Source organism: Gigantopelta aegis, unplaced genomic scaffold, assembly GCF_016097555.1.
Source record: "Gigantopelta aegis isolate Gae_Host unplaced genomic scaffold, Gae_host_genome ctg6386_pilon_pilon, whole genome shotgun sequence".
NCBI lineage: Eukaryota > Metazoa > Mollusca > Gastropoda > Neomphalida > Peltospiridae > Gigantopelta > Gigantopelta aegis.
In genome coordinates this window covers 1,069-16,028 of record NW_024535004.1, presented here as the reverse complement: position 1 = coordinate 16,028, position 14,960 = coordinate 1,069, and the positions used below count along the sequence as shown (strand labels likewise).

Sequence of the window (14,960 nt, the reverse complement as noted above, 5' to 3'; positions counted from 1 at the left end):
GAACATTGTAAAAACAATGTACCCGAAATTGGTGGCACATTTTGGAATTTAGCACAACAATTAGCACAAATATTTAAAATGAGTCGAAGTTCTCATTTATATAAATGCGTCTTTGACGCAGTCTCAACAGTTATTTCAAATACATCAAACTGCTGACAAGGGGTGTCTTTACTGGTCGAATGATGGCAAAATTTAATTCTGAGTAAATCTTACTTTGGTACAATAGGACTAGTATAATATGTATCATAGATTTTTTTAAAGGTTTTATTTCTTACCGATGTTTTAATATCTTTAAAGTGACAGATCCTAGCTTTTAAACATTATAACGTATTTTGCACTATTAGAGCTGGGTTTTGTTTAAATAACTGAAATTAGAAATCGTTTGTATTTTGTTGTTAAAAGTAGCCAATTCCGTACATCCAAAGTATTTCTGGTCATCCTGGTTTGTAATACCACGAAATGCATTTTAAAAATGTAATTATAAAAACTCACGTACTTCCGGTTATGGAAACGAGCTCTAGTCTGTTTTTAAAGGTTATTTTCTCGCTTCAAGGTCACAAACTCTCGGTTGACTCTACTGTAACTTTATTAAAATATGTTACATATTTGTAGATTAATCAAATGTGGTATCCATTTACACGGTCTGAAACTAGGCTCTGCGACTTAAATATAGCCACTGTTTTACAGAATATGCACGCATCCATTTCAGTGAGCTATTACACGGACGCGTGGCTATACACTATGATGGGATCAATCCTGACGTCTCTTCTAGCAGGCGCCATTCACGACTGGCAAAAGAAGGTATTTGCAAGTATGTTTGTCTAATTGTATCTTTGTCAGTCTAATTGTAAGTTTTTGTTACCCAGTTTATTGGACGGTGTATGGATTTGGGTGCCCTGATAAATCGCCTTACAGTATACGCTACGTATTTTACATTCTACAATAATGGGCAACACTAAATATTTCAACTTCATCAATTACAGAAAGAACCAAAGCACTATATTATGTGAGAAAATAAAACATACATGTTTTTTTTATACTAGTATACAAACAAAAACTGGAAGAAAGGGAGAAAAATAGATAAGGAAAACATTCACCTTGACTCACCCCTTTCTACAAAATTCAAAAGGCTTCTTCTGTAAGACAGGTTGTGACTTTCGTTTTTATAATTATGTTTTTATATACTTTTATTTCAATGTAAAACGTACATTTGTCTTACACCCAATAACCAATTTATTGTGGGGGTTTTTTTTTTTTTTTTGTGCTGGGCTTGTCGTTAATAATTAATCAAAATATATTTAAAATGTCCTATAACAAAATCTACGATTATTTATGATACACAATTCTTCCAGCGGAACACCTTGTTTCATGCACCACAATTAACTCATGTCATAAACTGTTACCCATATTAATTAATAATTATTAATATGAATACCCCACATCCCACTTGAAAACCATTTCCATCATGTCTGTTGATCTATGAATGAAAGTTTATTTTAACAACACCACTAGAAGACACTCACTTATTAACCGTCGGCTATTGGATGTCAGACATTTGGTAATTTTAACATAGCCTTAGAGAGGAAACCCTTCCATTAGTAGCAAGGTGTCTTTTATATGCACCATCCCAAAGATAGATAGCACATACCACGGTCATTGGTATGCCAGTCGTGGTACACTGGCTGGAACGAGTATTATAATGAATACGCCACCTCCCACTTCAAAACCATCTCCATCGTGTCTGTTGATGAATGAATGAATGCATCAATGAATGCATCAATCAATCAATCAGTCAATCAGTTAGTTAGTCAGTCAGTCAGTCAGTCAGTCAGTCAGTCAGACAGTCAATCAATCAATATGTAAAGTATCTGAACTGAACTTTTTATTGAACTTTATTTACACTCAGGCCGTAGTCTACGACATATGAGGATATATATACATACAGCAGTCAATATAATTGTAACACGATAGTGGGTGTACATAAATACAATAAATACACATTAATAAATACAAAAAATACACAGAATATCAGCCAGAGGATTTGAAACTATTCATAATTAGATTACAAAATATAGAAAGTTTTCTAAGGACACCAGCTTTCTTAGAGTTGAATAATTTATAAAATTTATATATATTTGGTTTAGACTGACAGAAAGATGGTAAGTAACACTTTCTTTCATTCTTAAAAAACAAACATGTAAATATAATGAAACTCATCTCCGATATCGTAATTATTACACAATGGACATATTCTATTTTGTAGTGGTGCATTTTTCTATCTGCCCGTTTCAAATGGAAGATTATGGTTTGATAATCTGAAGCGTAATAATGGACACCAATGTTTTCTCTCTATAACTGTGATGTATGTCTCAAATTCAACAGTATTTTAAAATAATTTATAATTTGAAGCTTTGGATGAGTTATCAATATAAGTATACCATGATTGTAAGTATTGATCCGTAAGCTTTGTATTGATATACGTTTTCAACATGGAAGCACTAGTAATAGCATTGCATTGTGATAACCATATATATGTACAACCAATATCATCTAAAACAAATTTAACATATATAATCCATTTGTGATTATAAAAGTTATTATTAACATCATTCAGTAATAATGTGTACACCAATAATGACAACTTGGACTGTTTTCCAGTAATTAGTCGATACCAGAAAATGATCATTCTTATTTTTATGGTAATATATACCGGGTAACGTCTAAGTTCTCCATATAATATATACAATGGTGTAGATTTTTTTTTACAGGTAATAACAGTTTTATAAACTGGTTACATAATTTTTCAGTTAATGACAAATTTTCAAAACCCCATATTTCGCTGCCATATAATAGGACTGGTAAAACCATGCAGTCAAATAATTTTAGTTGGCACTGGATAGAAATATTATGACATCTGCCTTGTCGCAGAATAAGAACATAGCCTTTTGTGCTTGTGTATATAACATGTTTCTTGCCTTAGTAAATCTATTCGATTTGTGAAATATAATACCAAGATATTTATAACTTTCTACGTTATCAAGCTTTGATTTTCCAAGGTAAAACACCTTTTTGTAATCTTTCTTGTTCCCACTAAAGATTAAGACCTTTGTCTTGTTACAATTTACTGTTAGTTTCCATTTCGTGCAATACGAAACAAATATATTCAGAGAGTTTTGCATATATAGGTAATTATCTGCAAGGAGTACAGTGTCATCAGCATAGAGTAAAACAAAAAGAACAATTGACGTATGGATTAAAGACTCACTGAATAATTCACCTATGCCTATACCATGACAGTCATTCATTTTAAATGTATCTTCAATATTATTAAGAAACAAAGAAAATAACAAAGGGGATAAATTTTCACCTTGCCATACACCAAAACAGCAGGGAAAATAATCTGTTATAGAATTATGTGCGCTGACACAAGATTTGATATTCTGGTACATATTATACATTACTTGAAAACATTTACCATTTATACCATTTTTAAGTAATTTATCCCAAAGTCCAATTCTCCAAACTGAATCAAAAGCTTTGTTAAAATCTATAAAAGTACACAAAAAAAGTGTTTTCTTCCGCGCTTTCATCAGTTCTATTAATCTATATAGTGTAAAAACATGATCATTTGTTGAATAATCTTTCCTGAATCCTGCTTGAACTTTAGATAATATATCATTCGTTTCTAGATACACTTTTAGTCTATTATTTAACACGGCAGTAAACAGTTTTCCAAGACAACTGAGTAGTGTAATAGGTCTATAATTTTCAGGATTATCTTTATCTCCACTTTTATAAATTGGCTAGATTATACCAACTAACCATGAGTCAGGGAAGATACCGTTTTCAAATACTAAATTAAAAAGTTTGACATATACAGGAATCATACAGTCAATAGTTTGCTTAATATATTCATTAATTATGTTGTCGAGACCGGAAGCTTTGTTATTCTTAAGTTTTTTAACAACTAAGTATTTCTTCTTGTAAGATAGGGCTATCTAAGATACAGTTACTTTCTAAATCTTTAATAAAGTCTGGTTCAAGAGTTGTGTCAACATTGCTGTTTACTTCTTTAAAGTATTGATAGAGTGTTTCTGATGGTGGCAAATTACAGTCTCTTTGTTTTTCTTTTAAAAGTTTCCAAAAAGCTCGCGTGTCGTGACGGTTGAGATCTGTGAGTTTCTGTTCTGTTTTCCAGTTATGTCTTCTTAAAGGGACATTCCTGACTTTAAAGCTAATAAAATAGACAGTAATATGGATTAGTAAACTCACCTGTAATACATTTGTGTAAAAAAATCAATGAAAAGTGCGAAATTGAAATACTTACATAGACCAATACTTTCGGGATTCCCCATGACACGATTATTTGAAATCCTCGCCGAAAGGTGAAGGTCAGAGGTCGCAGTGATGACGAGAACACAAATTTCCCACAATGCAATATTCAACATGGGTTGTACACGTTTTTGGGATGCAGTCGATTCGTCCACTGGACAATTTGTCCACCGACGATTCTTCTACTGAAAATTCGTCCACTGAGGAACTCGAGACGATTCGTCCACTACAAAAAATCAGTTCCGGACGATTCGTCCACTGGGTTTTTATGGGTGAAAGTTTTCCGGCATATGCCGGATTTTCCGATTTTTCTGGGTCTCTAAGGGTCGTTTTTCCAAATCGTGTAAATCCGTTGAGATTTTCATAGGGGGGTGAGTAGGGGTTATGACCCAACTTCTCCGATTTTTGATAGATGATTACTCCAAAGTTCAACAAAAAGTTCGATTCTACAACCTAGTTTTAGCAATGATTCAATCCGAGAAAGTTCCCCGATCTAGCAGATGCACATTTCAGTGAGTGCGCGTTTTTGGGGTTGTTTTTTTTACGGAGATCGCCGATCCTTTCGTTCGATTCCGACAAAACTGACTCAGTGCGATCACCAGTCAACGGAAACAGAAAATCGCAGTCCGTGAAACGAGATCCGGAAAGTTGAATCAAGTCGCGTCTAAAACAACACGCTTTGTTTGAATGACGTTTGTTGTTTTGTTGAATTGTTTTTTAATGTACATTTAATTATATTGGAATTGAAGACAACGAGTTTTTATTTTATTTCGAGGTTATTAGGCATATGGGAATAATATGTGACGAGGGAGGGTACAGTGGATATAATGTACCCCATTGAAGGAGAACATGACATGGGGGGGGGGGGGGGGGGGGTAATAAAGTCTTCCGACGCGGAGGCTTGCATTACCTATTTACCACATCGTGACATGCGAGATAGTGTACGAGCGAGTAGACGAATCGTCAGTGGACGAATCGTCCGGGGCATGATAATGAATACAAACAGTTAATAAAAAATTGATATTAATGTTGAATTCTAACTCTATTTTACTTTTTTGGTTATAGTATACCACAAAATAATGTTAAGAAACGATTACAATGTCAAAGAAATAACTATTAATATATATGAAAAAAATGCAGTCATCGAGTGGACGAATTGTCCAGTGGACGAACCGTATGGAAAGCACGTTTTTAATGTTATTTATTTTTTAATATTGACGTTTTGCATTGATTACCAACGACTTTCCATTTGTTTCCTACAAGTCAGTAGTATTACAATTTTGTTTTTCGTTAACTAAGCGATACGAATGGACGCATTTTAAAAGAAACAAGTAGAAATGATGCCCATAACAATTCCAAGATTTCATAATAATCTTCTTTTTTTTCTTCTTTTTTTTCAACTTCAACAACTTTTTGATCTTGTCTCTTTTCTATTGCCTTCGGCTTGGCAAGCCTTCTGATCGTTCTAGCATTTAGGGTTAGGGTCACTTGTACTTATAGCTATAGAGATCTATAGATGTTGGAAAGATCGGAACTTTGTCCATTAGTCAACTCGCCCCAACCCAAGCGTTATACTCATAATACTGTGATGGTGCAATTTTTTGGGTATCTGGTCGTTTCGGCCGGTTGCTAGTCACTTCGTACCTTACTCCTTTCGTACCATAGTCATTTCGTAGCTTGGTTCTTTTGTACCATAGTCATTTCGTACCTAATTTGGTCCTTTCGTACCATTGCAAAATTGAAAGTCGTATCGTACCCAATCTAATTACGTATATAAGAGGCAAACACCACCTGCAACTGACTTTATAAATCATTAAATATTTAATTTTGTCCCTAAAAAAAGATCAAGTCATTTCGTACCATACACTGAAACAAATTTGTTGTTAATTTAAGGGGCGTTTCTGATCAGCAAAAAAAAATAAAAAAATATTGTCATTGTGTATAGGTAATAAACATGAGCAATTGGCTGATTTGGTAATCGATAGGGTAGTCAATGTTTTCAGTGGTTGTTATTGTTTATTTCTTAAACAAATAAGATAATAAGTAATAATAAGTAATATTCGACCATTTCAGCTGGTAACTGAAAAAAATTGTTCATATTTATTTATTATTATTAGCATATTTATTAATTATGAATGTAAAAAAAGCACACTTTGGTCAATTGGAGCCAATTTCAGAAAACATCGAAGTTGGCCGTTAGTAGTACATACCAAATACGGCTCTTGTCAGGTAAAATGGAAATAACAGTTGACAGGTGTTATGGTAAATCAATAACGATATGATGCACAATAATGTGTCAAAGTAAATTTAAAAAACAAAACCAAAAAACACTGCTTTTATGCTATGGTCGATTCGTTTTTTATATACTGGTATGAAATGACTATGGTATGGAAAGACTTTTCACAATGGTACGAAATAACTAAGGTACGAAATGACTTTTTACAATGGTACGAAATGACTAGGGTACGAAATGACCAGGCAGCATGGTATTTACATGTGCTCTACGTCACAAAAACGTCACGTGATGCGCTTCAAATGCATGACAAGTCGAAGGGAATCCGCCGTCTAAAAATAGACTTTATTTGACGGTTGAAGGGAAAAATAAATGATACGTACGAAAAAAAATATTTGGCAAAAATGCATATTGAGCTACTACGAACATTTGGGGGACCAAAAACACATTGGATATACAGATATGGATATTCTGGACAAGGAAATGTAAGTAAATTGTCATTCCAACAATTAAAAAAGGTTTTATTAGCCGGAAACTTTATAGCATTGCAACAAAGTCAGGAATGTCCCTTTAAATGTTTTAATATTACATTCTTGTATCGTTTACTAGCATTTAAAAGTCGTCGTTTGTTATCCATTTTATTCGAGTTCTTGTAAGCTGTTCTGGACTCCATGTATTTTCTTCTAAGTAATCTACAATGATTGCCGAACCATGCCTTGTTACTCCCGCGCTTGGGTCTAATACTACTTCTTTTGTAGCCAAAGGTATTCACTGCCGTATCTTTGAATAAATTACTGATAGTGTCCACTGTGACGTTAAGCTGTTCTTTGGAAAGTGTTCACTTAGCTGATCTAGGTCCGAGATGATAGTTCTGATAGTTTCTCTGTTTACGTTTTCACTGTAGTTTTCAGCTAAACGATTATTCCATTTTCGTGACTTTAGTTCAGTTTCTTCAAGATCGTCTTCTTGTTGGCCAGTTATTGAAACATCCAATGAAATAATTAGTGGGCTGTGAATGTCCGAATATAACGATTCAAAATCAAGAACTTTAAAGTTTATAATTTTCTCTAATACACATAACGAGGCTATAGCACAATCAACAACACTGGCTCCCTTACAAGTAGTTTTACCAGTATATTTATCATCACGAATTCTTCCATTAACAATGTACATATTATTATTTTTGCAAACTTCAATAAGTTTATATCCATGACTATTTGGTCTACAATTATCTTAATTTTTTCTTTCTAGGGAAATTCCTATGTTTAACAAGTTGTTGGGTTCATTCAGAAAATCAGATAATTCAGTTGAAAATTCTACTTTGTTATTTGTTTCAGTGTCACAAACTACATAATTTGGGAGTGACAGGCTGTAGCTAGAGGGGTTTCCCGTTACCTCAATTGGTAGATCGCTGGACACTCATACTAAGAGTCTGTTGTCCGAATACCCTCAGTGTTACAAATGACTGACTGACTGAATGAATATGTAACGACACCCTAGCAACCCCCCCCCCCCCAAAAAAAAAACACAAAAAACCCCAAAACAAACAAAAACAACAACAACAAAAAAAAACCCCAACCCAACACAACACAATCAGCTATTCACTATTGGTCTTAAACAAAGTAATGTCCATCAATGAATTACTAATATATATATATATGTATTTTTCCCCCCAGAAAGTTTGTCTGTTAAGCGCTGTCAGCGTATGCCATATGTGTTACCGTTGTCCCTGACAGCCGTACTGGGCGTGTGTCTGTCTGTCCTGATGTTTGTCCCTCTGTCCGAGAGTCTGTACGCGACGTTCATCGATTTCATGTTGCTGCGGTCCTTCCTGTTCACCATGACGGTTTCCTTCCTCAACTCCATGTAGGTCAACATTATAATTTCTCACACTTTTTACCACGGTATATCTGTAATTTCTCACACTTTTTCTCATGGTATATCTATAATTTCTCACACTTTTCCTCACGGTATATCTGTAATTTCTGACACTTTTTCTCACGGTATATCTGTAATTTCTCAGTTTTTCTCATGGTATATCTGTAATTTCTCAGTTTTTCTCACGGTATATCTGTAATTTCTCAGTTTTTTTCATGGTATGTCTGTAATTTCTAATAAAAGGTTTTTGTCACGGTATATCTGTAATTCCCACAGTTTTTCTCACGGTATATCTGTAATTTCTCGGTTTTTCTCACGGTATATCTGTAATTTCTCAGTTTTTTTCATGGTATGTCTGTAATTTCTAATAAAAGGTTTTTGTCACGGTATATCTGTAATTCCCACAGTTTTTCTAACGGTATATCTGTCATTTCTCATAAAAAGTTTTTTTCTAACGGTATATCAGTAATTTGTCATAAAAGTTTTATCTCACGGTATATATCTGTATTTGCTCATAAAAGGTTTTTCTCACGGTATATCTGTAATTTCTCATAAAAGGTTTGTCTCACGGTATATCTGTAATTTCTCATAGTTTTTTTCACGGTATAACTATAATTTCTCACCAAAAAAAATCGGGAATCTATCTACTATCTAGCAGGAGTATGTTTTACTCATAATACCGTAAAATACTGCTAAACCGAATGACTATATCGGGAACCAACCAAACAGTTAAAGGTTGTTTTGTTTAACGGCACCACTAGAGCACAATAATTGATTAATCATCGACTATTGTATGTCAAACCATTGGTAATTTTGACATATAGTCTTAGAGAGGAAACCCGCTACATTTTTCTATTAGTAGCAAGGGGAACTTTTATATGCACCATTCCAAAGACAATAGCACATACAACGACCTTTAATATACCAGTCGTGCCAATCAAATAGTTCGCGAGTTTTAGCGTTAACTGAACGAATGATCTGTTTTTGTTTGTCATATCCTAAGTACTAGGCCTATTAATTTGTTTTTCTTTAAGATCCATGTAGATTTTATTTGACAAAATATTTCTATCTGTACTTGTTAGGTGTTTTGTTTTGTTTTATTTTTTGTTTGTTTTACAGTTTGTTATTTGCTTTCTGTTTAGATTCCCCACAGAATACTACACCGTGCTTCTAGGCTGTCTTCTTATAACAGTGGCTCTGTTTTCCTCTCTCCAGTACGCTCTGTTTGAGTGGGTAAAGGCCACAAGTTATGATCAGGTAAGAAAATACAACTTTTCAACACTCAGCTAATTCATCAATATTGAGATAATCCATCCCTTCAACACTGAGCTAATCCATCCCTTCAACATTGAAGCAATCCATCCCTTCAACATTGAAATAATCCATCCCTTCAACATTGAAATAATCCATCAATATTGTGCTAATCCATCAATATTGAGATAATCCATCCCTTTAACATTGAGATAATCCATCCCATCAACACTGAGCTAATCCATCAATATTGAGATAATCCATCCCTTCAACACTGAGCTAATCCATCAATATTGAGATAATCCATCCCTTCAACACTGAGATAATCCATCCCTTCAACATTGAGATAATCCATCCCTTCAACATTGAGGTAATCCATCCCTTCAACACTGAACTAATCCATCAATATTGAGATAATCCATCCCTTCAACACTGAGATAATCCATCCCTTCAACATTGAGATAATCCATCCCTTCAACATTGAGGTAATCCAGCCCTTAAACACTGAGATAATCCATCCTTTCCGGATTGAGATAATCCATCCCTTCAACACTGAGATAATCCAATCCTTAAATAGTGAGATAACCTATCCCTTCAACAGTGAGAGAATCCATCCATTCAACAGTGAGATAATCCATCCATTCAACAGTGAGATAATCCATCCCTTCAACATTGAGATAATCCATCCCTTCAACACTGAAATAATCCATCAATATTGAGATAATCCATCCCTTCAACACTGAGCTAATCCATCAATATTGAGATAATCCATCCCTTCAACAATGAGATAATCCATCCCTTCAACATTGAGATAATCCATCCCTTCAACATTGAGGTAATCCATCCCTTCAACACTGAGCTAATCCATCAATATTGAGATAATCCATCCCTTCAACACTGAGATAATCCATCCCTTCAACATTGAGATAATCCATCCCTTCAACATTGAGGTAATCCATCCCTTCAACACTGAGATAATCCATCCCTTCAACATTGAGATAATCCATCCCTTCAACATTGAGATAATCCATCCCTTCAACACTGAAATAATCCATCCCTTCAAACTTGAGGTAATCCATCCCTTCAACATTCAGGTAATCCATCCCTTCAACACTGAGATAATCCATCCCTTCAACACTGAGATAATCTAATCCTTCAACAGTGAGATAATCCATCTCTTGAAAATTGAGATAATCCATCCCTTCAACATTGAGATAATCCATCTCTTGAAAATTGAGATAATCCATCCCTTCAACATTGAGATAATCCATCCCTTCAAAATTGAGATAATCCATCCCTTCAACATTGAGGTAATCCAATCCTTCAACAGTGAGATAACCCATCCCTTCAACATTGAGATAATCCATTTCTTCAACATTGATGTAATCCATCCCTTCAACATTGAAATAATCCATCCCTTCAACATTGAGGTAATCCATCCCTTCAACAGTGAGGTAATCCATCCCTTCCGGATTGAGATAATCCATCCCTTCAACACTGAGATAATCCAATCCTTAAATCGTGAGATAACCTATCCCTTCAACAGTGAGATAATCCATCCATTCAACAGTGAGATAATCCATCCCTTCAACAGTGAGATAATCCATCCCTTCAACATTGAGATAATCCACCCCTTCAACAGTGAGATAACCCATCCCTTCAACACTGAGCTAATCCATCCCTTCAACACTGAGATAATCCATCCCTTGAACACTGAGCTGATCCATAAATATTGAGATAATCCATCCCTTCAACATTGAGGTAATCCAATCCCTTCAACATTGAGGTAATCCATCTCTTGAACCTTGAGTTAATCAATCCCTTCAACACTGATGTAATCTAACCCTTTAATATTGAGATAATTACTGAGATAATCCATCCCTTCAACATTGAGGTAATCCAATCCTTCAACATTGATATAACCCAACCCTTTAATATTGAGATAATTACTGAGATAATCCATCCCTCAACATTGATATAACCCAATCCTTCAATATTGAGGTAATTCCACCCTTCCACGTTAACATAATTCCACCCTTTAACATTGAGATACCTCAACCCTTCCACATACAGGCAACACACAACATATGGCATGCAGGGCAGGACGTAGCCCAGTGGTAAAGTGCTCGCCTGGTGCATAGTCGGTCTATGATGGATCCCCGTTGGAGCCTATTTCTCGCTTCAGCCAATGTTCCACGGGAATTACAAAGGCTGTGGTATGTACTGTCTAGTCTGTGGGATGCTGCATCTAAAAGATGCCTTGCTGTTAATCGGAAAGCGTAGTCCAAGAGTAGTGGCAACGGGATGTTTCCACTTCTATTATCTGTGTGGACCGTAACTATATGTCTGATGCCATATAACCATAAGTCAAATGTGGTGTGCGTCGTTAAATAAAACACTCCTTCCGTCCGTGGGACGGGACGTATCCCAGTGGTAAAGCGCTGGGATTGATCACCGTCGGTGGGCACATTGGGCTAGTTCTTGTTACAGCCAGTGCACCACGACTGGTATATCAAAGGCCGTGGTATGTGCTATCCTGTCTGTGTGACGGTGCATATAAAAGATCCCTTGCTACTAATGAAAAAAAATGTAAAGGGTTTCCTCTCTATGACTGTGTCAAAATGACCATATTTTTGACATCCAATAGCCGATGATTAATAAATCAATGTGTTCTAGTGGTGTTGTTAAACAAAAAAAACCCCAACCTTCCTTCCGTCTTCAAGAGTAGATGACTCATTTTGTGGGTGTGCTTACTGGATGGTAGAGTTTTAATACCACATCAAATCATTTTAAGAATACTGTTGATTGGTGCTCCATTTTCATACTTCATCAATTGTTGCTTGATGTCTAAGGTAGCCGTACGCCAAGTAGTATCTGATGGGTCAAAGTTCGAGGTGCACCCATCTTTTCATCTCACAGATGAAGCTACCAGTTCAGTGTTTGCAATTTTATTTTATCTAGTACTACTGTGTGAAGTAAACGTGTGCTTGAAACATGTATGAGGTACCTAAATTTTATGCGGAACTAGGGTAGTCATAGACACTACCCGTTATCTCCGAAATGAGCAGCTTCACCTCCAATTTGTTTCTGATTCACTTTAAGGGTGAGTGAGGGGTGGTAGTATTTATTTTATTTTTTTTATTTTTTTTATCCCACTGTCCCCATTCCTTTCTCTCATTTGAATTCTATCTCGTTTCTTCCCAATCTGGCAACTCCTCCTATCTTTCAACTTCTTTCACTGTCCACCTCCACATCCCAGTCCCTGTCTCTCCAACCGCGACAGGTGCTTGTCTCTTGTGGCTATCTGTGACACACAGCTGCCATTCCCCATCAGCTTTTAGCCCTGGGCTTAGTCTGACCACTTCGGGGAGTGTTCAGTAGTTACTTCTGACATTGTTAAGAAGCACTTGTAACCACCTACTATGCACCCATACTACCGGCGGTCGTTAGTTAGTGCCGTAGGTCAGATCAGCTTTATTAGCGGCAGAGGACGAGGATGTCAGGTGGGTGCAGCGAAATTGGGGTGGTAGTATGTGTATCCATGATGTAGGTATGAGTTTTATGGGATTTGATTTGGTGGCATACATTTTTAATGAGGAGTTAATATATTCATTCCAGGTCAATCTGTTTCTGGTGTTTTTGGTGTGTGTCGCCTTTGTCCATCCAGCCTACCAATGGTACAAAAGTCGACAAGCAGAGTTCAAAGTCACGAAACAGCAAACTCTAGATGGCGAAATTAAATAATAAAATAATATTTTATTTCAACTTATTTTCGTGCTTATATCCAAGTAAGATTCAAGCACGCTGTCCTGGACACACTCCTCAGCTATCTTGGCTGTCTTTCCCGGACAGTGGGTTAGTTGTTAGTGGTTAGTGAGAGAGAAGAGGGTGAAGCCTTGCTTTAGTGGGTGGTGGGATTAATGTGTGCGCGGTCCCATGTATTCACTGCAGTTTACGTGTTCGTCAATATAAACAGTTGAATTAAATTTTGACATACCATGCTTTTGTTTTTTATTTTGTCTCAACACCGCATTTGGCAATAAATGGTTATTAGTAAAAAAAAAAATTAAATCCTATAACCCACAGATGCAGATAAGCCGCAGGCAATACATGTGAATATACTGTATTATTGCTAGGTCAACAGACTAGGTTTATATTAATAATTATATGTATACATCATATGTAAGCACAATAATAAAGCATTTTGTATTGTATTGTGTTGTGTTGTGTTGTGTTGTATTGTGTTGCATTGCACTGCAATTGTTTTACTTTAAATAATAAATATATATATTATATAACACGTCGTTGAAGTATTAACGAAACAAGACTAGATGACATAATTAAATAATAAAACTGTTTTTAGTATTAAGTGGCTCTACTATATAACACGTCGTTGACTAAAACAACAGACTAGATGGCGTAATTAAATAATAAAACTGTTTTTAGTATTAAATGGCTCTACTATATACCACGTCGTTGACTAAAACAACAGACTAGATGGCGTAATTAAATAATAAAACTGTTTTTAATATTAAATGGCTCTACTATATAACACGTCGTTGACTAAAACAACAGACTAGATGGCGTAATTAAATAATAAAACTGTTTTTAGTATTAAATGGCTCTACTATATAACACGTCGTTGACTAAAACAACAGACTAGATGGCGTAATTAAATAATAAAACTGTTTTTAGTATTAAATGGCTCTACTATATAACACGTCGTTGACTAAAACAACAGACAAGATGGCGTAATTAAATAATAAAACTGTTTTTAGTATTAAATGGCTCTACTATATAACACGTCGTTGACTAAAACAACAGACTAGATGGCGTAATTAAATAATAAAACTGTTTTTAATATTAAATGGCTCTATGACTCAAAATGAATCCGGGTCGTTTCGCCCTGAAACCATTTCGAACCCTGTGTTGTTTCGCCCTTAGACCCGTTCACCCAGGGTTGGTTCGTTCTAAATCTTATTCGTACCGATCCGATCCAAAAGGAAGGGGGATTTTATAATTTGTTTACGTCATATTCAAAAACATAATAATAAAAATTTAAAAATCTATATATAAAATGTTGGACGCTTTTTAGATCGGGCTAATAAATATATAATCCTGTCGAATCGACTCACTTTTGTGACGAAACGACTCGGTACGAATAATATTTTGATTTATGGTAATAACATGTTTAAAGGGACATACCCTAGTTTTTAAACACTAAGGCATACTTTTCACCTAGACTATAGTTTCAACCCATAAAAAG

General features: G+C 35.3%; 1 protein-coding gene across 1 annotated transcript; it reads left to right on the top strand.

Annotated features, from left to right (window-relative positions):
• Positions 1 to 688: 688 nt before the first annotated feature.
• LOC121366611 (solute carrier family 43 member 3-like) lies at positions 689 to 13,906 on the top strand. Its single transcript, XM_041490983.1, has 4 exons — positions 689 to 811; positions 8,242 to 8,431; positions 9,586 to 9,700; positions 13,313 to 13,906. Exons 1-4 carry the CDS (start codon positions 691 to 693, stop codon positions 13,436 to 13,438), a joined length of 552 nt encoding a protein of 183 aa, XP_041346917.1. The 5' UTR covers positions 689 to 690; the 3' UTR covers positions 13,439 to 13,906.
• Positions 13,907 to 14,960: the final 1,054 nt, after the last annotated feature.

Coding starts and splice junctions, on each gene's coding strand:
- LOC121366611 (XM_041490983.1), top strand. CDS start 691: ATGCACGCATCCATTTCAGTGAGCTATTACACGGACGCGTGGCTATAC. Junction 812..8,241: donor GCAAAAGAAGGTATTTGCAA/GTATGTTTGTCT, acceptor TTTTCCCCCCAG/AAAGTTTGTCTGTTAAGCGC. Junction 8,432..9,585: donor GTTTCCTTCCTCAACTCCAT/GTAGGTCAACAT, acceptor CTTTCTGTTTAG/ATTCCCCACAGAATACTACA.